This window comes from Vicugna pacos, unplaced genomic scaffold, assembly GCF_048564905.1.
Source record: "Vicugna pacos unplaced genomic scaffold, VicPac4 scaffold_20, whole genome shotgun sequence".
Classification (NCBI taxonomy): Eukaryota; Metazoa; Chordata; class Mammalia; order Artiodactyla; family Camelidae; genus Vicugna; species Vicugna pacos.
In genome coordinates this window covers 98,179,979-98,206,400 of record NW_027328741.1, presented here as the reverse complement: position 1 = coordinate 98,206,400, position 26,422 = coordinate 98,179,979, and the positions used below count along the sequence as shown (strand labels likewise).

The following is a 26,422-nucleotide window of genomic DNA, read 5'->3' as shown; positions in this document are numbered from 1 at the left end:
TTTCAACAGAATAGTGAAATTGAATTTTAACAGTGACATGCAATAGTTTTGTGGATATTTATTGGTAGAATTTTGTAAGATCTCTTCTGTAATGTATACAGTATTTACATTTTTCCACCTGTCAAAGAACTCCAGGATTTGATAAGAGAGATTCTAATGGATCATGTGTTAAACTGCATTGGTTGCTTGATCGTTATAAAAGCATGTTTAATCATTGCTGTTTTTGGTAGTGGCTTTACCAAAAATTCTGACAAATTTAATTGTGATAGTTAACAAATAATTGATAGATTATGTGTTATCATATAACATAGAATGAATAATTGAATACAAAAAATTCAACATGACTACTTCTACTCTATTGAAGTGTTCATATTGACAACTACCATCTCCTTGCACAATAGTTGCATTTAGTTAAATGTCTTGAAAAACATTATTTGGAAAACTCAAGGTCGTCGGGAGCCAGAAACTTTAATGTGCAATTCATTTTCACAATTTATGGTTCTAAGAGAGTTGCTCCAAGTCAAGATGAGGGAATCTGTTAATCAAAATTGGCAGAGAGGTACAGAGAGGATTGCTTCCAGGTAGTTTTCTTTTTTCAAAGACACACAGGCATTGTGTGAACAAGACACTTCTGTTGTATTTGTTTTGAATTAAGATTTTATTGATGATTTCTGATCAAAATAATTTATACATTTTAAACTTGCACTGAATGAAGGGAAAATCTGCACAAGATGGATTGGTTAGATTGAACTTTGTATTCTCTTTTGACAAGTGTGTGTCCCTATACTTTTGCATATAGATCAAGAACAATATTTCAAAGCATTCTCGCCAACAGCAAGCAGATCTCCAATTTAGAGTGTCTTGTCTTGCTTTTAATTTGCGTTTAGAGTGTACCTTATTCTAGTTGGGAAGTTGTAGTCTCACTTCTGTATGTGGAATAGTGAAGCTGTTTATATATCTGAACTTGTTATATGTTGGTATCATTGTGTCTGTTGGGGACTGGGAAATAAATAAGCTTAATAAATTGATTCAATATTGAGTGTGTTTGAATTTAATGAAACCTAAATTGTACTGATTAATTCTCAACACTATAATTACAGGTTAATTTCAGATCACTGAATTGTTTTACTTATATCAGGGCATCACAGATAGGTTAGAATGATATGTTGTAATATTTTGGATACAGTTATTTTGGTTTTCACACTAATTAAAAGTTTTACCTCCATCTCTGCCAAGGACAAAGGGACAAGAATACAGTTTTTTAGAAAATGATACATTTGTAGACCATTTGATGTTTCCATAGAACTGCATGAGCATTTGCTTATAAGAAGGAATTATGCTCCTCTTTTTACTGTACAGATTAAAGACAAGTCAGGAGAGAAAATATTAATACAGACAATGAGAGGGCAAAAGCAATATAATTTGTTAATTACTACAGGAATGTAAAATAAAGGTGAAAATGTACATCAGTGAAGGTTAAACTAAATCTTGAATTGTGAAACAAGCTATAACCATGTAATTAAGCTGAACTATTTACAATTGTTCAAATGCTTTAAATTTTTTTAATCTCAAATCTTTACTCAGAATGTTCTTGCCTGTTTCCTATTAGCATGTTATTTATTTTGAAGATTTTTCAGAAATGCTCCATATTATCCTACTGTAACTCTCCTCTGAACTACCCTCAGTAGAGTTAAATGTTTCTTCCATTGTGCTCCCTTAGTAGATAGTACATACCTTTATCATATAACTATTCAGATACTTGTTTATCTCTTCAGCTTGACCTTAATCCCCTAGAAGTCAAAGCTTTTTCTATTTTTTCCATATCTCCATTTCCTAGTGCATGCTCCCAGATTTTATTCCTCTATTCAAACCTTACTATTGAATCTATACTGGAAGTATCTTCTCAAGACACTCTTTGGGGAACCTGTTTTTATGACTTATACTATCAGCTCAAGACATCTCTCATTATACCTCTAACTTCAATCTGATCACCTCCTCTGAAGTTTGACCTATACTCAGCTTTCCATCTGACATCTCTGCTTTAGTGCCAGAAAAGGTGTCTCTAACACATTTTGCAAACTCATCTCATTCCTTCCATAAACTATGTCCCCTGTTTTGCTGCTTAAGCTCAGGTTTAGGGGTCATCCTTGATACTTCTGTATTCCTTAGTCCTCACATAAAAAATATCACCAATTCCTGATTAGTACATTTCCAAAAAACACCTTCTTGATCTTCAACATCATGACCACCACCCAGCATCTTCTAATATCTTTCTCTCCTTTTATTCACTGAATTTCAGTTGCACTGGACTCTGGTGTACTGAAGACTGTGACTTTTACCCATCTCAGTACTTAAATGTGATGATATTCTATCAGAAAAACATGAATTTGAATTCTTGGGCATGGCTATATCCTTCTCTTCACTCAGCTCTCAGGTTGATTTACTTCTTTTAAGGAAAATACTGGGCTACAAATTCTATATAAGAATCTGCTACCCTGATTGTTTTCTTACAGAGAATTTGTCTCTTTCTTAGTGCTTAAAATCTCATTATTTTGTATTCAGGTCTGCCTTTATTATATAATATTCATTTCCCCATTCTAATTTAAAAAACACAAAGATAGTAATCATCTCACCATTATGTACCAAACATGTAGAACAAAGCCAAGCACATAAGAACACCATAAATATTTGTTAAAAAGATGAATGCATAGATTGAGAAAGAATCAAGAGAAACACCATAATCAGAAGGATAGAGGGTGCTATAATACAAGCTTCATGGAGGGAAGCATATTTTGTTTTATACATTATATCCCTTTGTCTAAGGATATTCTGATGTGTTATATGTATTCAATATTTGTTGAATAAATGTTAGAATTTAGAAAGCAATGCCTAAAGCAGTTTTGAATGACAGCATCAATGTCAGGATATAGATTCAAGAAAAATAAAATTAAATTCTTCCACATACATGAGACACTTCAGTTTTTACAAAATTTCTGCTAACTATATTCACTGCCTTATCAATCAGTGAATAAAAGGGGTAACAGCAGTTTTTTGTGTCACTGTATAAGATAATGTAATCAAGATAATGAAGAAGCAGAAACAACTTAAAATCAAGGAACACAGTAATAAATGGATTAATTAACAAAATGACTTTCATGGAGAAGAAAAAATAACAAAAAGCACTCATTTTAAATTTTGATCTGTAAGTAACAAAAGCAAAAAGAAGAATTTAAAGAAAAAAATTAAGTATGCATTTAATGGTATAAAACTTCTATTAATATTGGTTTTCTGTCACTTCATACAGTAGTTATCCAACTGCAAAACTGCAATAACAGCTTTCACATTTATTTCTTCTTAAAGTCTATGCTTTAGGCTAATTTCTCCTATCCCATTTCTGTTTCTTTTCACTCTTTCCAGAAGGCAATGGAAAAGATTTCTAAATAACTACAGCATTTGCCCAGTTCACAATGGAGGAAAAAATGAACAGCGTAAGGAGCTAAAAATCATCTATAGTCTGAGTTTTAACTTTCAGATGATAAACAATACTCAATCTATTCTAGATTCTATTTTAGAAAGAACGAGAGGAGTAAATATGATATAATTAAATGCCCATCCAAATAAATTTCAGAAATACACATAAATAGATTTTTAAAAAAGTTATCATAAAAGCATAATTTAAATTACAACTTAAAAAAGGCTTAAATTTAATCCAATTAAGCTACACATAACTTAGTATAAAGTTCAGTGTGAGGATCTTATTAAATAAGTGTTTTTTCTAAGTCTTCTCAAAAAGCAAGAACATTATATTTCTTTCCATATGCTTAATGATATTTGTTTTGTAGCGTACTCTGATAGACACTAAAAAAATTCCTTTTATGGGCCCCAAGATTCCTGACATCACAAGGAAATGATTCATTTACAACTTGGGTAACAGATGAGTTTTTTAAGCACTGATTTGGGGCTATTGTTAATAACAAGGTACATGAAAGTTTCTTTATAAAACTAAAATTGTATAATAAGGGAGGGTTTATTATAGTAAATGGTAAATGTATAATGTAAGTTTTTTCATGGAATCCCACACTTGGAACCTGGGCCTATTTTTTTCCCTTTGAATAACAGATTCTTCCCTAAATCATTTGAAATCTGTTCCCTGTAAATTTTAAATAGGATAACATTATTTTGTTATAATAGAGTAGTGTAAATTTAAGCACAACCATTCTGTTTCAATTATAGAAGTGTCATTGGGATTTCATTACACAATTTGAAAGACTGACAGCAAAAACCACCTGCATGTTCCTGATCTGGTAAGGAAGGCCTGGCTCCTCTAGACCAGGGTTTCTGGACTTTGGCATTATTGCCATTTTGGATGGGATTGTGCTTGTGTGTGTGTCTGTGGTGGGGGGGAGTGAGGAGGAATGCTGACTTGTACATTTTATGACATTTAGCTGCATCTTATATGAAATCGCAATAGCATTTCACTCCTAGTATGACAATCAAAAATCTTTCCAGATCTTACCAAATGTCCCAGGAGAGAATTACTCAAGGTGGAGACCTACTGCTTAAAAAAAAAAAAAAAAAACTCTGAGCAAACCACCTAGTCACTTAAAAGCATAATCCTTCAGCCTCTCTTCCTTGGAAACCTGGTGGAATCAGTGCTGCAGCTGTCACCCATTCCCTACGAAAATCACTGCCTTTGTATGAAGTAGTAAAGCTGAGATATTGCACTTAAGAGCTCACTACCAAGCAGTGAGCAATCTCCTCTCTACAAACATCATGGACTCAAGTCAGGGGCCCTTTATCCCTTGCCCTCTTCCTCCACCGTCTAAGGTAGATGGAGGTAATAACCAGATGTGCTTTATTCAATCTATGGTTTCTGCTAATAGCCACATTAGAGAAATGAAGCTGCTCTTGTTGGTTTAAAAACTGATCCCCATACATAGAGTGCAAAGAGAGACTGAAGAAAGAGGCAAACCACTCCAGACTGGTATGTGGCAGGTTTAATAAGCATGGGAAGTTACACATGAGGTTTGTCTTGGGTGGCTATGGGACAAATAGACTTCTGAACCTGCCCACCAGAATCTTAAAAGTTTATTTGGAGGCCTTTACTGGATTCAGTCACATGTACTTTCCAGATTGTCTCCATCATACATTGCTTTCTCAAGGCTGTGTCCTTGAAAACAGCTCCAGCTGTGGGAGAGGTGGTCAGAAGGTACATGGCAAGGGCAGAGGAGAGGGTGAGGAGCCTCTGATTGGTGGGTCCAGCTCATGAGTCAGCTGAAGTCACATCCTCTCATTGATGACCTCCAATAGCTCTTTGTTTCTTTTTTGAAGTTCAAAGATCAATCTTTACCTAAGCTTTTATTAAGGACCTGTGTGTGTTAATAAGCCAGGCCTGTTGACATTTTATATCTATTTAAAAGACCATGGTGATGTGTCCTTCCATAGATTGTGATCACATGTAACCATAGGTCCACAGTTTCTGCTCTGGAGAAAATAATAAATAGGAACAGTGCAGAATCCCACCTTTAGATGAGCAGCTAACTTCAGAGGTGGCTGACAGAGGACAACGTCAATAAGCAGGCTAGTACACTCTCATCCATCCTCTCTAAGAAAGAAGCAACCTCAGCTCAGGGTCTCTAGAATTTCTAACAGGTGAAGAAAGCCACATTCTGGCAGAAGGCATGAATAATGAACTTAATATCTAGATCTCACTTGATATTTTATTTGTCAAGGAAAACTTATCGAAATAATTTTGTCCAATTCCTGTTGATCAGTGTTGTATCAGTTATTTTGTGTTGAATAAAAGAAACACCAGGAAACTTAACAACTTAAAAAGAAAACCACTACTTCTGTCAGGTTCTCTAGGTCAAAGCAAGTCATAGACAAGCCCAGATTCACAGAACTGAGAAGCAGATTCCATCTCTTGAATAGGAGGTGCTGTAAAATATGTTAGTCATTTGTTTTGTAATTTTTCTTAGATGTTCTGAATTTCATTAATTTTGCAGTTAAAACAATTAAATGAGGTGTTTTTCAAAGTAAGAAAATATCCTTAATTTTGGCAGAAGCTATGAAATTTATAATATGGATTTGCACAACGTTTATAAATGATTCTATTTGAAGAGCAGGCATAGACAATTGTATTTTATAAAGCACCAAGCCCAGGAATGAGGTACTGCTTCTAGGAAAATTGACTGCAAGCCTTTTTCCTACTTATTTCTTTTTCTTCCTTTGTTCTTTCCAGTCAAATTCTTGATACATGAATGTCTTCAGGTGGTAGAATAGAAGTAATTTTTTAAAATAACATTAAATAAATATTTTACTATATCCTCTTACACAGTTTCCTGTAATATTAATCTATAGGTTTATTCACTTTTAGGGGAAATCATGATTCCATTAATGTGCCCAGGATCTTTTAAAGAGTGTTTTCAGTTCTTATTCAGATAACAGATGCTCCGAGGCTATGTAAACTACATAACTTTCTCTCTGCCATGCCAACAATTATAAGCACTTTGCTTATGGCTTATTTCTGTAGCTTTTAATATATAAAAATTCTAAATTATATGATTTTATATTTGGTGTCTGTGTATTTGCAAACATACTCTTCACATGGAGATTTTGCTTATAAGCTTAAAAATGACCGAAATATTCATATAAAATTATAGATTTAGGAGCCCTATAAAGTTTGCTATTCTATGATCATATATATATTACATATTTTTCTCTTAAAAAGATAAGATATATTACAAATGTACTCTAAGACTGTAGATCTAAGAATAAAGGCTTATGCCACAAAGAAATAAAGCACAGTAGGAAAAAGGACATGAAGAAGGGATATAAGAAAGATTGAAGCCATTAAGTAAGAAAGGACAGTAGAAAAGAGGATGAGGAGGAGAATGATATAGAGTAGTTTAAAAAATAACAAAAAAAGTATATGTTTTCTTTCCTCTTTTTCATAGTTTTATGTGCTTTTATTGTTTTCAGAGTAAGCCACACAGTAAAGGAAAACCCACATTCTATTGCTGAATACTCAAGCATGCTTTGAAAGTAGCCATGGTTTAAACTGTGTGGGACAGCAGAATAATTCGATGGACTTGAGCTCAGGCCTAGTCCTACCCCGACATTTGCCATCTGAAATGAGCTGGGGAAGCCTCCCTGAAACTCATTTTCTTCAACAGGAAATTGAACATGATAATAGTTCCCTGTTAGTGTCAATGTAAATTTTGAATTTCTTTTTTTAAATGCAATCTTTTCTTGAGGTGAGTAGGGGCCAAGGTAATTTGGTCTGTTTTTTTGGTTTGTTTGTTTAATGGAGGTCCGGGATTGAACATAGGACCTCGTGCATGCTAGGCATGCACTCTACCACTGAACTCTACCCTACCCCTCAAATCTGAATTCTTGAAAAATTAAAATATGTACAGAACAGTGTAATAGTCCAATAAAGGGTAGATATTTTACAAATATACACCAACATATTTTTGAGGAACCACTTTTTATTCTGTTTCTGGTATACAAGAAATTTTTATATTTGAAGTAAATAAAATATATGCAGATACTTGAGAAGTCAACCTCCCAACCTTTACTCAAACTTTAAGCAAATATGTCTAGATTGTTTAAAACTTCAGGGATGTCAAAAAATTTCAGTTGCATCTTGTTTATATTTGTTTTTTGACAAAATCAAGAGTTTAAAAATGTTAGTGTACAGTTGATTCACCAATACTTAAATACTTAAAAAATGCTTTTTTCCTCTGGTTCATCTGGACTGGAACTCAAAGCTTTCACAATTCAGTTCTCGCATTGATTCCTTTGGATACATTTCTCTGACTTCTTTAAGTACCTGGTGTCCTATCTCTGTGTCTAGACAACTTTTTCATAAGACACAAGATGTTGGAGTAGTGTGTGTGTGTGTGTGTGTGTATGTATGTGTGTGTAAAACCTTTTAGAAATTATCTAATAGATAATATCACTGCCTTAGAGAAAATGCTCCACTGAAGATCAATTGCAATTAGCAGAAAACCTAAGACTTTTTCATGGCCAAATTGAGCCCATATTATTCCTTCACATCCACCCCATAAAACTTGTCATTGTTTCCTTCAATCCCACTAACATTTTCTCCTCTTTTTCTCTCTTTCTCTCTCTCTCCCCCTCTTCCTTCCTTCCTTTCCTTCTTCAATTCTTTAGAAACCTCAAGCCACTATCCTCTTTGGAAATTAAGCCTGACACTCTCTTCTCCCAATATCCTGTTGTGGCTGAGTGTCCATTTGTCACACCCCAGCTTGAACTGTAACTCCCTAAGAGAAGCCATTCAGAATGCTAGCTCTAAAGTAGCCATGAAAACTTCCTCACTCTATACCTCTCCCCCTTATTTCTTCTTTACTTTTTTTTATTTTTTGCATTCTGAAATTACTTTACTTATTTTCTTTCATTTAGAGTGTCTCTCTCCCAGTTAGAATGTAAGTTCTTGGAATGCAAAAATTCCACAGCCCTTTAGTATAGAGAAAATGTGTGATGAATACATAGTATATATATTTGAATGACTAACCTTTTGAATCAATAGATGTATGAATATATAAATAAGGGCTGGAGAGGGGACAAGGAGACACACTCTGACTTACTCCATTCATAATTGTTTCCTAAAGAATGGGTGAGTGATATATCTCCTGGAACATGTCTAAGTCAGCGTTACACTCCTATGTGTGTGTGGGAAGGAAGTTTATTATGACATCACTGAGTGGCTCACTCAAATCTCCTTTTATCCTGAAAATGTTTAGATATATCTGCTGTGCTACACACAGAAAAAGTGATAGAGAAAACTGCCCACCACTTGGTTTACTCCCTTCCAAGTCCATTATATTTTTCAATTTAAATATGAGAGATAATCAATACACTGGTTGCACTCCAGATGTTTTTAAGAAAGTAAACTGTAAATGTGATATGACCTGAGATTGAAAAAAGAAAACTGTGTGCAGAGGGATCAGTGAATTTCAGTGCCGTCACTGAGCAGAAGTAGCAAGAAGGATTTTGAAAGCAGGGAATGCAGCTTTTTCCTAGGGGCATTCTAAGCTTTGGGCAGTTTCTGCTTTTTTTCTCTTCCAAAAATATTAAATGATCTTACCAATGTTATTCATCTTTCTTACAGTAATTATATTTTACATATTTACCATGGCTGATTCTACTAGAACCTGAGCTAACCTACCACAAGGAAATCATTCTGAACAGAGACACAGTAAATTACCACAAGGTATGGGTTAAAGCAGTTTCTGAAAAAAGTATCTATTTTACTCAGGAAAGAACTTAAAGGGAAATTGGATTAATTCTATTAAGGAAGCAGAAAATGTTTATTTAGTTATCTGCTTAGACATCAGGCATATAATGTAATTATAGATAGATATGCACGTATATGTATATAAAGTCCTGCTCTTCTTTCTTCAAAAATCCTAGACTTTCTATGAAGTCTTTTCTATTAGCTTCATTACATTCACCCTTTTATTCATTTATCTATAAATAAAGTTGTATTATAAAATTACCAAATGCCAGGCACTAATCTATAGTAGTGAATTCACAGGTCCTTAGCCTCACAGAGTTTACACTGTATTGGAAATTATTAGCTGGTATTTAAGAGCACTCCTGATACTCCAGCAGTCTTAGTTCTTTGGTGGGCATTATGTTAATATCATTTCTCATTCAAAGGACAAGGAGATGAAGTCTCATACCATGCAAATCACTTCTTCAAGATCATCAAGCTAGTAAGCATTAAATATGAGATTTAACCCCATCCAGGTTGCCCATGCCCACGAGTCCAGCTGCCATGCTAACAGACTCACCTTTTTAACACATATTCTTCTAATACATATTATCTATGCTACTCACATGTTTCCTTGATTTTTTAAGTAAACTTAATATTTTAATGGTGAAAATAGAAAACAACACAGAAATTTGGAAAATGGAGAAAATATTCATATTGACACCATGTTATAACTATTATTCTCTAAATATTCTCATGTTTCTATCTGTTAACACTTGGAATCATAGTTCATGAGCAATTTCACCTCTTGTCTTTTCCTTTTTATTATAATGTTTCTATTATGTTACATGCAATTCACATACATTTTATTATAATGTTTCCACAATGCTACACAGAGTTCATAATCATTACTTTTAGAGGCCACTTAAATGTCTATTGAGTTGATATAGCATAATATAATTAATAATCTCATTGGTAGATATTTTACTTCACTGCAGGGAAGAACCACATAAAAAAGGTCTTTAGAATTTCAATTCAAGTTAAATTGAACATGTACAATTGTTTGACATCTTTATGGTAGCTAGCCTTCCAGGTACTGATATGTCTCCAAAAATGCACTTCAACAAACATTTCTTGTAGCCTAACATTCACCACTCCCTGCGATAGGTCTTAAAGATGTCTAATTGGTGGGAAACAGTCTCTAAACTTAAGAAGCTTCTAAATCAGTCACAGATGACAGAAATCCAAAACAGTATGAGCAAGAACATATCAAAATGCAGCAAGTCTAATAATGTGGTGTGATGAAAATGGATGTGATAGAAAGGGCTTTGGAAAAGGTGATATTTACACAGAAATCTGAAAGGGCGGTAGAAATTAGTGGTTTAGGATGAGCCTGCTTAGGCTGCTATAACAAGATACCACATGTTGGGTGGCTTAAACAACAGGCACACTTATTTCCATACCATTCTGGAGGCTGGCAGTCTGATATCTAGTTGCCAAAAGGTTGGTCTCTGGGAGACCTCTCTTTCTGCCTTGTAGATGATGATCTGCTCTCTGTGTCTTCATATGTCCCCTTTTTTGAATGTACATGGAGAGAGACCCGGTATCTTTTTCTCTTTTGATAAAGACAGAAGTCCTGTGGGATTAGGGTCCTACCCTAATGACTTAATTTAACTAATTACCTCATAAATGTCCTATGTATGGCCACAATTACATTGGGGGTTAGGACATCATATGACATCATATGAATTTTAGAAAGACACAATTCAGTCCACAACAAATAAGCAGAAGTGTGGAGATGAGAAATGAGTTAAATCCTGAGGAAGGGAAGGGATAGATAGATAGGTAGGTAAAGTTCATCAATAATACATTTAGAAAATTGTTTTAAAAATGTATGATGGGGAGAGAAGAAACTAGTAAAATAACTGCATACTATCTTAGAGGAGATTAAATTGAAATTTCCAGGAAAATTAACAATCACAGTTTGAACAAGTCGCTTAAAACAAGAAAGGAAATCAATTATTTAACAGCATTTTTAGTTTATAGATTTGCTTCTAGTTAGGGTCAAGAATGAATAATTAACTTAGTTGATTACAAAATCATTCTGAATAATCTGCTCATATTTTTAAAGATAATATGAAAACTATAATCTTAAAATGTGAGAGAAGAGAATATACAGAGAGACAAAAGAAGATTGTTAACAAGAAATATGTACCTCCAACAGAAGCCTCTAAAGAAATTAACTAAACCTTTGTCAGGGCAGGAGACTGGAATAAGATTATAGACTCAGATTCCTCTTTTGACCAATATTTGGACAAACTTGATCAGATTGATAAAGATGGAAAGATGACATCTGCCTTAAACTTATTATCTAATAATGATGTACAAATGTTTTCAAAGGCTGTCTGTATTTCAATATATGAAATCTCTTTCTGTATTATGGGAGTTAGAGTTCAAAAAATCTTCCTTTGTGGACTCACAATATATGTTAATATGACAGCTAAATTTTTTACATATTTTTAGAAAACGAAAGTGATTTATTAAATACAATTTTAAAAATTTGATTTATAAAAGAGCTGGAGGTGGCAACCCACAATAAATTAATCTATTGTGAACTATGAAAATATTAATCAGCTTGATGTAAACATCTGTGGTTCACAGAAATGGCCTGGAATTATTTATCAGTGTCATTTCTCCTTTCTGCCTCACCTAACTCCACTTAATGACAGGGACTCGCATATCTTTGTCATTACATAGGGAATAGAATATGTGCCGAAACATACAGCTCAGGGTTTAAAAGTTAAATTTCATGAATATTTATGAATACACTGTCTAGTATACAAAAATTCTAAAATACCTGAATGATTGAGATTTAGCATTCAACTTGACAGAGTGAGAAAATGTTAGCTTTAAATTTAAAATAAAATAACTACCATTTCTTAATCTGTTAGACTGTACTAACAGCTTTACTGCCCCTATTTAATTTAACTGTTCAAAACATTTTATTTAAAAAATACTGAAGAATGCATGGAAATGCAAATTGATCGTAAGTTACAAAGCCAGAATTTGAAATCGAGTATATCTGATTCAAGATGCCATGTTCATTTTTCTCATCTGCAAAATTGAAAAAACATATACCATGTCCTCCTTAACTCACATTATATTGAGGTTCAAATGTAAGAGTGAAAATATTGTAAATTGTGACATCTAAATAGTTGTACAATTATTTATTTAGCTATGGGTGATGGTTGCTAGTACAAGCTAATAACAACTTAAAACTCATATATATGTGGATAGTTGAGTTAGAATGAAGTTCTTCAGTGGATTAACAGGAATTAGTGAAAACTAGTTTTGTGGTTGTTAAGTTCATCAAATCATTGAAGAAGAAGTGTTTGAAAAGTCCTTTAAATCACATAAAGAAGGTAGATGTTTGATCCAATTCCAAATCAATATCCCTTCCTCCTTTAAAAATATATGTCTAATTCCCAGCTCACTTTACCAATATTTTCCCAAATCTTTCAAACCTCTATGGCATTCTTCTCTGGTGTTTCTATATGAAAAGCTTCCTGGATGTCTGTTTTATATTGTTCTAGTACTTATCCAAATATTCATTTTTAATTAACATTTCCTATCTCTGTTTCCTAAGGCTGTTATGTAACTGTGTCTATGATACCAGAGAGATCACGGACTTTGCTTCTGTAAGTCACAAAACCCTTCAACTAATTATCCTGCAATTAGCAATGCGCAATGAAGAAGTAAGTTCTTAATATTTGCTTGTGGTTGACAAGTATCATGACAATGCAATTTTCTGAAAAGTTTACCAGCTCACTGGGAGTGTTTAACAACCTGGGGCCTGACATAATGGACCATATTGCATTCATATCTAACATCATGAGGCCCACTATAATATAAATGATGAAACTAAGCAAATAGATAACTGATAGAGACTTTATGCATGGATTAATGTCTTTGAAAAATGTTTATTAGTGTATTTGTACCTCCAGTATGTCTGAAAAATGTAGGTAATAATCTACCTTCTGGAACAGCACTGAATATATATATATGTATATGTGTGTATATAAATATATATATGTATATGTGTATATATGTATGTGTATATATGAATACATTTACTTAGTTTCACATCCACACATCCACAAGCAAACATACAAAATATCCATTATATATATTTGTAAACTTATATAGAGGACTTCCTTTTTTATGTGTGAACTATTCACGTGGTATCTTATTTTTAAAACACAATATGCATATAAGAAAGACTGCATTACACATATCCATATGTAGGAGCCTAAGCGATTGTTGATCTTTTTTTTAAATAGGACTATTATTCCATGATCTCTTATTTCTAAATCCAGAACTCTCTTCCCTACTGTCCTATGAAGGGGAAAGTGGAGTGTGTGTTGGAGAGCAGTAGATGAGAGGCCTTAGTAAATCAAAGAATGAAAACTCATCATTTTGTCCTTAGATATGTGACATACAATTTAACCACATTCATCATAGGAAAAACATTCAGGAAAAATTTTAAGTCCCCTAGTTCCATTTGTTAAAGGTGATATAAGTTGATCTTTTTTATTGCTTTATGTTTTTTTTTTTGAAAAATGAATTTTCCTCATGGAAGAACTTTGCCCTGCCTTGGAAAACAGCTTGCCATCAAACATGTTCACCAGATATTTACAAGCTTGATGCATTAAAGGGAAGGATGTTTGCATACAAATCTTTTCAAATTTTCTTGGATGTAATGCCAGAAGGGTTTGATTTGTATGAGATTCTACTTGATGGAAAGCAGGGCAGAGCTATCACATGGTTCCCAGTAGGCTTACACCCAACAGCATGAAAACTTGGAAGTCTGCCTGTATTAGCTTATGTGATGACTGCAGAGCTCAATCGCATTTAAGATTTAATATCATTGGCAAGATGCCTCCAGCAGCCACCGAATAATATGGAGTAAAAATGTCTTAATCTCCAAAAGATTGCTGCCTTGTGAAGTAAATTACTCTAGTTACATTAACAAGTTACCTAGGTACAAGGTGAGAATATAAAATCTTAGAACTTAACTCTGGTTCATATATATTCAAAAGGTAGCAGGATAAAAGCAATGGATAGACTAAGAAGAAGCAGGGAGAAATTTGTGATGTTTGGACACCAAAGAAGACTGAAATTTATGAGAAAGAAGTATCAACCTAGTGTAAAAAGTCGGGTCTCCTTTGGCTCTAATAGTAAGTTTGTCATTTATAAGTAGTGTGATCTTGCACAAGTAACTTAAATTCTTTACTTCTGTTTTCTTGATTGTAAAATTAGATTAATAATGAAATCTAGCTCATGGAATTATCAGGGAGGCTTAAAAGGACAAAATACATTAAATTATTAGAACATCTAGACTTTTATACTATAGTTTGATGTTATTATCATTATCAAAGTCACTAAAATTAGGAATTAAAAGTGATTATTTTCTTTACTTTTCTATGTGTAACTTCTATTGTTACCACAATTTCTTTATTTCTTAATGCCTACATTCAGTTCAAGCTCTAAAGAGAAAAGACTAAAATTTTTCTATTATTTTAAATGGTTAATAACATATTCTTTATAATGGAACAAAGTCTCTTATTCTTTACCCTAAAATGACCCACTAAAATTTAAACTGTGAGTTACAGAGAATTTGGTAAATCTAAAAACTCACCGTGCTTTTTATTTTAACAACATTAAATTAAGATGAATGCAAAGATTCTTTAATCCGGAAATAAAGATGAGAGCTGCATCAGTACATATTTGGAGATTGAAGCCAAAACATTAGTAATTTTGGACATTAGGAAATTTAAATCCTAGGACATTATTTAAGAACGTACAACTGCTAGACTGACACTAAAACACAAACACTGGTGTGGAGGCTACCAATTGTAAAGCTAGTATTCATAAACACTAAGAACTTCTCTCACAATACTTTGATATTTTTTTCCCTAAAGTGTGACCAAGGATAGAGTATTTATCGAGACTTAATTGTGATAAATATCAGGATTATGTGTTTTTCTGAAATCCATCAATGAAACATAATGAAATAATCTATAACCACTGATTTAATATTTCCCCTGTTATTTGATTGTGAATATGTGGGGTGGAGAATAAAATTTAATAAAATTTCAATCACATAGGTGCAATAGCATTCAATCTCAATATCCCAAACGAGTTGTTCAAAACAGATTGTCATATATCAAATCACTGATATGCTCATCCAGGACAATGACCTTAGCATTTGTCATCTTGTCACTCGTAAAAACCCTCAAGACCTTGAGGCAGAAATGTCCATTTTCCTGCCCACAAAGGCTTGTCTCAGATAGGTTGATTTAAATTCTCATGTATTTAGAATCAATTGGAGACTTTTCAATATAACTAAAATTATATAGCAGTTTTGAAAAGAATTTTGCTATCAGAGGAAACACAGCAGTAATGAGATAGAGAAAAAAATAATAAAAAACCCCTTGCATTTACTTGGCATTAGTTTTGGCTATTTAGATTCTTCTTTCAAAGGATGTCCGCGATAATTATTTTTCTTTGTTTTCCTTCGGATTGGCTCTTCATTTGACAATGACTGTGTAAGCTCTATGTTTTGAATATGTGCATGATTGACAACAGCAAAAGGGGAAGAAATGGTCACTTAACTTGAAACTCCACAGGAAAACAGGAAACTCATATAAAGATGATTTTAAGAGCTGAATATATGTTATTCTGTTTGAAAATCATTGTACTGAGAGAATTTTAATAACATTTTAATTAATGTGTGACGAGAAGAAAGTCTGCATTTATGGTACTTGTACAATATTAGCTTTGATTTTACGTCTTTTAAAAATATATTTTCTACAGTAACATATTTGGTTCATTGACAGTCATTTATATTACTCATTAGATGATAATATATGAATGAAATTGCAGTTAAATGCATAAAACATTGCTACATGAGGCAAAAATTCTAAAACAAATGTATTAAAGCTGTCTCCCATTCTGTCTGACACTCCAGTTGATCTCTGATATTTAGGTTACCATGACAACATGAAATTTGTGTACTACTTAGCATTTAAGAATTTATTTTTAATTTTTATCCTTATTTGATTTTTAATATATTTAACGATAATTTCTCATAAATTTCTGTTTTATATCAAAATAATAAAACATTTGAGCACCTTAAAATGTTCTAATAAGTTATTATAAATATTATTTTAATAAATTATATAGTTACTGTTTATGAGTTACAACAAATTATATAATTAATAAAAATATATAGGTATTTAGTTTTCTGACAAATTATTAAAATACTATAATAAAAGACACAAAAAATTATGGCAAATGTTTTTCCCTTCTTTATTCCTAATAATAAAATTAATCCTAAGAATTTACAGCAGCCCTGATATTTAATAATTTAGTCCATACACACACATGCAGACACACATACACTCACACACTAACACACAAAATTCATATACTGGCCAATGTTAAGGGCTCCTTTTTAAGAAGACAGTGTCATATCTAACACTTGTTTGGTTGTTTTGGTGGTTGAAACTCTCCCAGTAGGGACTTTGCTTTATTTGTAACCCTCTTCCCAAAATGCAATCACAAGGAAATGATTGATTCAACTGTGGCTAAAGAGTTTATGAGTGATTTGTTCACAACTTATTTCTATTTTTCATTTTGTGAAGATCAATGGAAGTCAGCAGTTGTGATACTTAAAAATCTAAAAAGCATTAAGTGCACCACCACATAGTAGGTCCAGAAATGTTCCCATGTGTGTTTATCAACTTTACTTATACAAAATCCTACAGCAAAACTCCAAAAAAGGGCTCCATGTTTTCACCTCCTGCTCCTGGGAAGGCGGTGGGGATACTCAGCCTGAGGGGCAAATCATATTAAAATAAAAGTTAAAGAAATGAAGAACAATCTTATACAAGGCCCAAAATAATATAGACCTTGTTTAGAACTATTACCTATTAAAGGACATGTGAAAAGGAAGAACAACTACAAATAAACAAACACACTTTGACCCAACAGTCTGTCTTTCCTTCCCACTTATCTGTTAAAAACCACAAATAAACTTAATAAGGATATCAGTGTTTTCAAATGGCACCTTAAACTCAGGGAATGACCAATATTCAGCCCAATTGGCTTAGTTTGCTGGAGATTGTCTTCAAAGAGAACATAAGAGAAAATACTTGGTGTTTCAGGGAACATTATTTCTTCCTGATGAAAAGGGAGAGTAGTAAGAAAGATCTCCTCTACACACTCCTTCCTTGCTGCTTTCAGATGTTGTTAACTGAGGATGTGATACTGAAACCCCAGCACCATCTGATGAATGGAGGAGTAGCCAGAATACTCAGCAGAATGCTTGAAAAGGATTCCATCATTCCATCACTGGAGCACGCTCTGTGAGATTCTCTTTTTCTAAAATCTCTATTAAAGGAAAGCATACAAGTGCCTACAGTAGAAGCCAAAATTATTCAGATTTTCTACAACTTGAAGACAACACATCCTCACTGATTCAGATGCCCATTTGGAAATCAGATTCAGGATTACACATATTTGTTGATTTTCTCCATTCTCTTATTCCACTAGAAAGCAGTTTTGGTTAATTTGTGAAACAAGAAAGAATTTGAAGCCATAGGAAATATATAAATTATGATGGCTATAGAATCTGCTTGCCCTCATTTTGTCCATTTGTAATTTTATCTGGTACCCTTCTTTTCTCTATTTTACTTACTTTTACTGCTTCATTTTCATGTGCTTTATGCAATCAATTAACAATTCATATTACCATATTTGGTTGGGCAAGATAAGAAATGATTACCCATGCTAATCCAAATAGCATAACATTCAACTATCAGTGAGTACACATATATAGCATAAAATTTTGTGCCTTATGTTTATTTTTGCAATTATGCTCTGTTTACCATGATATTAAAATTACTTTGATGCCTTCTACTGGTGCCAATTGAGGACAGAAAGAGGACAAAGATAGAACACATTCAGGAAAAAGTCAGAGAATACCACAAAAATGCAATAAATTAGAAAGCTAGAAGGTGAATAGTAACTACTTAATCCAGTTCCATTCATGAGAAAACTAAGATGAGAGACACAAAGCAGTATCAATCCCTTGTGGTGGTATAGTCAAGAAATGAATCCAGGTTCCTATTTACTGACATGGTCCTCTCTTAATTGCAATACATGGCATGCTTTCAAATGGAGCATCTTGGGTGTCACATAATTTTCCCTGTTGATAAGCCAAGGCAAGTTAGCCTTACCTATGTAAAGTATTAAATGAAGGATGGATGCAGAAATGAGCTAACAAAAGAGTGAAACTAAAAGAACAATTTAATTTAATTCAAAACAGTACAGATAGATTTTCTTTTTAATCCTCTCTTCTCCCAATTCCCTGTTTGAATACTTCTTCTGGGCATTATCTTATTTAATTATTATTATTTGTTGATGTCTTCTTGCATCTGTATGTATATTTTTTAACTCTGGCCTTTCTATTCATGTATAGGCCAGGCATTTTTTCTAGGATCTAGGAAGATTGTGTAAATAAACTGACAAATTGCCCCTTCTCATGTATCTTTCACTCTAATGTGAGAAATAAATAATAACAAATAAATATATAACTTAACATTGGGTATTTTCCATGTGCCAGGCCCTGTTTTAAGCCCCGTAGATAAAGTAACATTATCACTATCAAGGTACTATTATTAGCCTCATTTTTAGGGTTATGGAAACCAGAGCACAGAGTGGTAAGGTAAAATTGCTCAAGGTCACATAACTACTAAAAAGTAAAACCCAGAAAATATGGCTCCAAAAAATCTGTACTCTTAACCACTATGCTGTGACAGTTCTCCATGTAAGAAGAGTTCTGAAAACAAATTAGAGTTTAACTTGTTAAGAGAAAATAGAATGAATGTTTGAAAGGTGAGAGAGTTTTTATTTAATGAAATAGAGGCATGCACCCCAATGTTCATAGCAGCAATATATACAACAGACAAGACAAGGAAGCAACCTAAATGTCCATTGATAGATGACTGGATAAAGAAGTTGTGGTATATTTATACAATTGAATGCCACTCACTGATTAAAAAAAAAAGAATAAAACAATACCATTTTCAGCAACATTGGTGGATCTGGAGATTGTCATTCTAAGTGAAGTAAGCCAGAAAGAGAAAGAAAAATACCATATGATATTACTCATATGAGGAATCTAAAAAAAAAAAAAGAGAAAAGAAAAGAAAAAGGAAAAAGAGGGCACTAATGGACTCATCTACAAAACAGACACAGATTTTCAGACATAGTAAACAATCTTATGATTACTGGGGGAAATGGTTTAGGAAGGGATAAATTTGGAAGTTTGAGATTTGCATATGGCAACAATTACATATAGAAATAGATTAAAAACAGATTTCTTTTATATAGCACAAGGAACTATATTCAATATTTTGGAATAACCTTTAATGGAAAAGAATATGAAAATGAATATAGGTATGTATATATGTATGACTGGGACATGATGCTGTACACCAGAAACTGATACATTGTAACTGACTATACTTCAATTAAAAAAATGAAATAAAATAAAAAAATAGGAGAGCCTCAATGAGAAGATAAGGGAGTTAGCCAAGTAACTAGATGAGAAATAACTTCAAAGCGGTCTGCAAAGGTAAAGCCTTACTGTGGGATGTGCTTCCTGTGGTCAGGGCATAATCAGGAAAACACCTTGGATGATCTGCAGATGGCGGATGAGTCAACAGAGCGAAAATTGACCAGATCATGTCAGACTTTTGATTGCAGTATGTTTTTTATGAGTAATGAAAATATTTTGAGGAACTCTGAGCAACTAAGTAGCACATTCAGATGAAAAGGATTAGTTAGCCTGGGAAATAGCATATAGGCACTAAAAGTGAAAGAAGAAGAATCAATAAATATTTGAGCTTTAACAGCAGAGGTGGTGAATGGTGGTCAGTTTTTTTTTTTTACATTTATATTACAATTTCCTGGACACTGAATATGAGGGGTGGAAATAGCCTAGAGTTGTCTGACTTCAAGTTTTTTGACCTTAGCCCACTGGTAAATGACAGTGCCAGGTACTGTAGTCGGGAAGCCTAGGAGAGAAGCAGATTTGAGGGTAGGGTAAACATGCAATTTGTGAATCTGTAACTTTGAGACACCTGTTTTTCCTTCATTGTTTTGTGTGGTAGCCTCTGGTACTTAGCAGAGACAAAATTTTACATTTTATTTAATCTACTGAAGTTAAACTTAAATTTAAAGCTGCTACTCAACTCACTGAAAAATTTTCCTTGTATTTGGATCAACTTAGGTTGTGACTCTACTTTCTGAACTGCAAATTTTATAAAATCCAAATACAGATCAAGTAATTGATGAAAATCTAGTATCTGAATTGGATATCTTTTAAGTGTAAAATACATGCTAGTTTTCAAAAATTTGAGTTGAGTACCCCATAAAATATATTGTGTTCCATTCATTGGAGATATTGAGATTGGAGATACACATTTTGAAAGCATCAGTAAAAACACGATGTTGAAGCTTTGGAACTTAATCATTTGATTCAAGAATGTGGTTAGCAAGGAGTAACATCTTCCCATGGTTTGACAATGTGATCATGGTGAGCACCTGGCTTCTTCAGAGGAGGTCTGGTTTGTTTATCTGTGTTCAGGAGTTGGAGGATGGGTGGGGAAGGAAGGGAGAGGAAGGAGAGCTTTTATCCTCTTTGTTTTCATACAATCTTAGAAATATAGCTAGATGCTTAGATTTAGTCCTTTTCACCCACCGTTCTTCAGTACATCTAGACCAATTTTGGCAAGATAAAACTAACCCTCAAATCATTTAGCTAATTTTGAAAAATTTTCCCAGAAAAGTAGTGATTAATTAAGATTAGGATTTAAATACATTTCAATGTATAATTCAGCAATGATTCCATTATCCTCAGGGTGACCAGATGCCCAGGTTTTCACAAGCCTGCTCTAGTTAGAAGCTTCTTGTTTGATTTAATTATCAATAGTGTTCCTTTTCACCCTAAACTGTTTCCTGATTCAGATGATATATTATATATTCACCCAAATTATTCTACTGTTTTTCTTTAGTCTGATGAATCAAGGTTTTTTTTGTTAGTTTATTTCATCTGGTTTTCTGTTTTTGCCTTTATTTTGTTTTTTGGTTTTGTGCTTTACTTTGTTTAATTTCACATTTTTATTTTATATTACCTAATACCTTTCTTATTGTTTTCTGTTCATCTCCACCACATTACTTTATATCAGGTCAGCATCAATTCTTACTTGGATTATGCAATCAGACTCTTAAATAGTGTTCCTGCCTCCTCATCTCATTACTCTAATCCTATCAACACTGCAGGACTGATTTTTCTAAACTACTATAAAGGAAGTAAATGTGAACGATTCAGAATTGCAGAAAATGAGGAGATTAACAAAAGAAAGACAGAACTGGAGGCGAGACCAGCCTCACAATGTGCTGACATTTAAATCTGACCTTGATAAAGAGACAGACATTTCCCCATGGGGGTGAAAAGTGAAAAGAAAAGACAGAGACTCTGATAAGGAAGAAAAGAAGGTAAAAGCAGGAGAAGGTTGTAGACCTTCCTGACATAGGACTGTTCAGTTTATGCTTTCCTGCTACAAAGCTCTTAAACATTTTTTTAATCTATACTCAGAAAACATTTTTTGCAGAATAATGTTTATTTTTTACATAAATGCATACTAAATGCACTATAAAATGTGATAAATCAACAATGTGATTCCAAACAAAGACACACTCAAAAATGAAAAGAGGTTTCTAGTGACAAATTGTCTAGCTTGTACAATGTCACTTGGGGCATCTTTGAGTCACTTGCCATGTTTTGATGGACCCCAAGCAATTTACATTCCCCTACCTATGCCAATCAACACAAGTAAAAATGTAGCATTTTCTGCAACTCCTCTATCTGTTTTGCATGTGCAATATTTCCAAGTATTTTAAAATCCTCTCTAATATAGCCTTTATCTTTTCCTAAGCATGATTTCTGTGTTGTAACAGTATTTAAGGGCTGCTTGTTTGTTTGCCAGAATAACTGGCACACTAAAAGACTGGAAACATAAACAAAGAATAATGTAACTTTCTAAGAATGATCCCTTTGCTGCTTTTATCTACCAACCACAAGTCATTTATTCATTTTTTAGTGAGGCCAGCACACATTCAGTAGAATACATTTTATGGAAATAATTTTCTAATTAATAATTTGGTGTTTTAAATAATTATATTTATGACCAGAGATTCTTAGCATGTTAAAATGCTAAACGTAGCCACTTCTTCCAAAAATACACACCAGGTTCATGCCATCATTGAGGTCACTTTCACTAGGGCATGGGTGTAATGAGGTAGGCAGAGTAATTGGGAATTGGGAAATCAGAACAAGAATCTTAATTCTGCTAAGAAGATCCCCAGAATAGGGACTTTCTTTTATTTACTGCTGTGTTCTAGCATCTAGACCAAAGCCTGACTTTTATTAGCACTAAATAAGCACTGATGAATGAACTCAAGGATACCAAGCACAGCAGTTCTTCAGTATTCTCATCTGATGTTAAAGGGTCATATCAAAGAATTCTGATGTTTCTGTTGCATCCTATATTCTATAGTTTAGTTAACAAAACAATGTTAAATGTTATTTTTGTTGCCTATCATTTTCCCTATATCATTCTTTCTTCCTTCCTTTCCTTTCCTTCCTTTTCTTCTCTTTGCTTATTTCTCTTTTGTCCTCTCCATCTTTGTCTGTTTTCTTTTTTCTCTTTTTTCTTTCTTATTAACACCTTAAATATAGTAGCACTGAATCTTTTCAAGTTTAAATAGCATGAGTGATCTTTGCTTAGAAGTAGATGACAAGTAGTGGTCCAGAAAAAAGGAAACAAGGAGCCCTTCTATGCCTTTCAGAGAATGCACAGAACATAGGAAACACTTCTTTTCACATAGAAAAGGAAAAGCTGTCAGCCCTGAGACACAGGAAGGTGCTGAGATACAGGTAGAAATGATTGATTATTAACTCAATTTTTGGCCTATCTGTCCTCCCTGGAGAACAGGGGATGAGGCTGAAAGTTCCAAACTTCTGGTAATGGCTTGGTCTTTCTGGTGACCAGCTCTGATGCTGAAGCTATCCAAAAGCCACCAAGAGTTTACTCATTAGAACAAAAGATATTCTCATCATCCAGGAAGTTACAAGAGATTTAGAAGCTCTGTGTCAGAAATTGGCAGCAAAGACCAAATATATATCCTATGTTTCATATATATTCATACACTCAAGATAAGAAAATGTATTTAATAATTAAAATAATATGCCTTCAATGAGCATTTTATCTGTATTGTAATGTCAATAACCATAATCACTCATTTGGAAAGTACTATTTTAATCCTTAGTTTTACAGATAAGGAAATTAACACATAAGTTACTTGATTATATCCAGAATATGCCTGAGCCAGAATTCCAGTCCACGCAGTTTACTCTAGAGTTTACTATTTTAAACATTTGTACATTTATGTAGTGATAGCTGCAATTGTTTGGATAAAATAATTATGAAATATTTTAAATAAGATTCTTTAGATAAGTGGCTTTTCATGGTTCTACTGCACATCATCATACAGTGATGTCTGAGTTTACCATATTGAATGGAAAATAATAATATTGTTTTTTAAAATCATAAGTAGAAGGTTTGCCGGAAGTGTTAATAATTTCCTGGAAGTGCTATAACACTTGAGTAAAGAAGTTGTTTTGATCTATGTGCTATATTTATTACTTTACAAGAAAGAACAATTCTGAGAATATCAGATAGTGACAATTTAATTTGAATATATCACAAAAACATACATGAGTTTGTAGATTGAATCAAATCTATGTCTGGGGACTCATTAAAATAATTTGTTATCTTTTCCTCCTAATGAATTATATGAATAGCAATAATTACATACCCTATAGAACTACCATCAATGACAGTTCATTTTTTTCTATAAAGTAATTTAAGATAAAACAGTTGATCAAAATATTCATATTGATGAAAAATATTTTTAATGTATTAATGTCCATATGCATAAAATAAAACCTTCACGTAGTATCATGTAAAGAGTAAAACATATTGAAATCAGATGGGTTTTCCTACCCACAGGCTTAGTCTTCTACATTTCTAATGAAATCATCAAGACATAGAAAATAAGTAAAATTTTGTATCAGCAAAATAGATTAAAATTTTCTTACAGATTTGACATTTAAAAAATTACTCCCAGACAAAAACAAGTAAAGCCAGCTTCAAAAATTTGCCAACCAAAAAATTTGTAAAGCAGAATTGAACACATAGGAATCAAAGAATGACCAAATTCATGACCTCCAATATCACACTAGATGAGAAAGATTATTATTCTTATTCAGATTTATTAAGAAAATTCTCAATTCTGTAGGAATCCCTGCTGGGTGCAGAAAAAAAATTCACCCATTCAGGACACAAATCTCATTGAAATTCTTAGTCTAGCCCGGTCTTCCATGTGCTTATTTGGCTGTGCAAGGCACTATGGGACTATTTTCATGAGTTTTTGATAATGCAGGCCACTGGGCTATTAATCCCAGCTTGTGGACTTTGTTGTAGATAAATTCAATGACTTTGTCTTCAGAAAAAGACATTTTTACTGCAGGATGAATTTACCCACCTAGGCTACATCAGTATGCAGCAACTTCCTTCCTGTTCATCAGCCATTAGCCTCATCTGAGGGCTGGACAAATCAAACACCCTCAGGATGGCAAAGAAGAAAGATGAGAAGAACTGGGTCTTTGTTGATGTCACTGCATGTCAACAAATAACGTTTCAAGATATCCTGTCTCTAAATGTCTTGTATACAAATAATATACATACAGTTAAATGCAAATTGTGTTGGAGTCTTCTGTTATTTGAAATCTAACAGTATGTACTGGCCTGTTGTGCTTGATTCTCTAGAAAATTTCCTGATGGACTTTATTGCCTTACAATATTGTTTCTGGGATGTAGAAGGTTTGTATCTAACTCTTGAATTTTATAATCTATGTCCTAAAGCTTAAAATCTGTACCTTAATATATTCTAACTTTTATTTTTAAACAGCAAAATTTGCAGTACTGAGATATGCTCCTCTAATTTTTGTACCTTCTTTATTTATTAAATACTTTGTGAAAGGAGCAAAACAAGCTGATTTAGTGATTTTCATGTTACATGTTGCAACATCAAGTAAAATATTCACTTGCAGCTTAGACTAATCATGAAAAAAATCCAAGTTTCCTGGATAAACTATAATCCTTGCCATTCAGTGGTCAGAGATAAATTTATTATGGTTATTTATGTTGTTATATTTTATTTTATCTAAACAATCTTCCAATCCCCCAAATGTGAGGTTTTTTGCTTGTGTTTTTTCTGCAATCTGACACCTATAGGTGAGAGAGAAAAGCCCTATACTCATTTCTTTCTTTATACACATTCTCTGAAAGCATCCTCAAATATATTGCATGCCTCTAAAGAAAAGCATAGTACATCCTCTGAAATTTTCCTGGTTCCCTTACCAGGCACATGTCCAGCATCATGTTGATAGGCCATTTCCGAGTGTCAGCATCAGTGATTTTATGCTTACACTGTAGGGAAAACTGAATATGTAGTTAGGTGATGCAACCAACCTATATCCTTTAGCTTGACCATGATAATTTCAGTTAGACTTCATCAAACTATATGCACTTGGTTTTGTTTGTCTAAAGCTAAAGAATAACAAAGAAATACAACATTGAATATCTTTGTAGCACAGATGTTTTATCAGGAAAATATATGTGCTTCTTCTTTTTTTTTTTTTTTGCCTGTTACAGCAGAGCCTCTAAATACTCCACAAACAATATATAAAAAATGAAACCAATGGATTTGTCAATATCTGAAATGTTGTCATAAGGAGAAGCCAAGAACTTAGATATATTGGGAAAGTCTTTAAAAACATGAGGAAAACAGATTAAATGGAGATACACATCTTGAATAATCCTTTATAATAAAAAAAAGAAGAAAAAGACTCTAGAGGGAATGTATAGAACTATTGTGTATTCATTTTAAAGGTTCTATTTGTTGGTACTTTACTTAAGACTCACT

General features: G+C 33.2%; 1 protein-coding gene across 1 annotated transcript in view; it reads right to left on the bottom strand.

The window, feature by feature from the left end:
- Positions 1-25,878, bottom strand: part of LOC140693727 (uncharacterized) — a 295,946-nt gene extending 270,068 nt beyond the window's left edge. Inside the window, exon 1 of the mRNA XM_072957410.1 lies at positions 25,829-25,878. Coding sequence (XP_072813511.1) covers positions 25,829-25,878 — 50 coding nt within the window. The remainder of the gene's footprint in view (positions 1-25,828) is intronic.
- Positions 25,879-26,422: the final 544 nt, after the last annotated feature.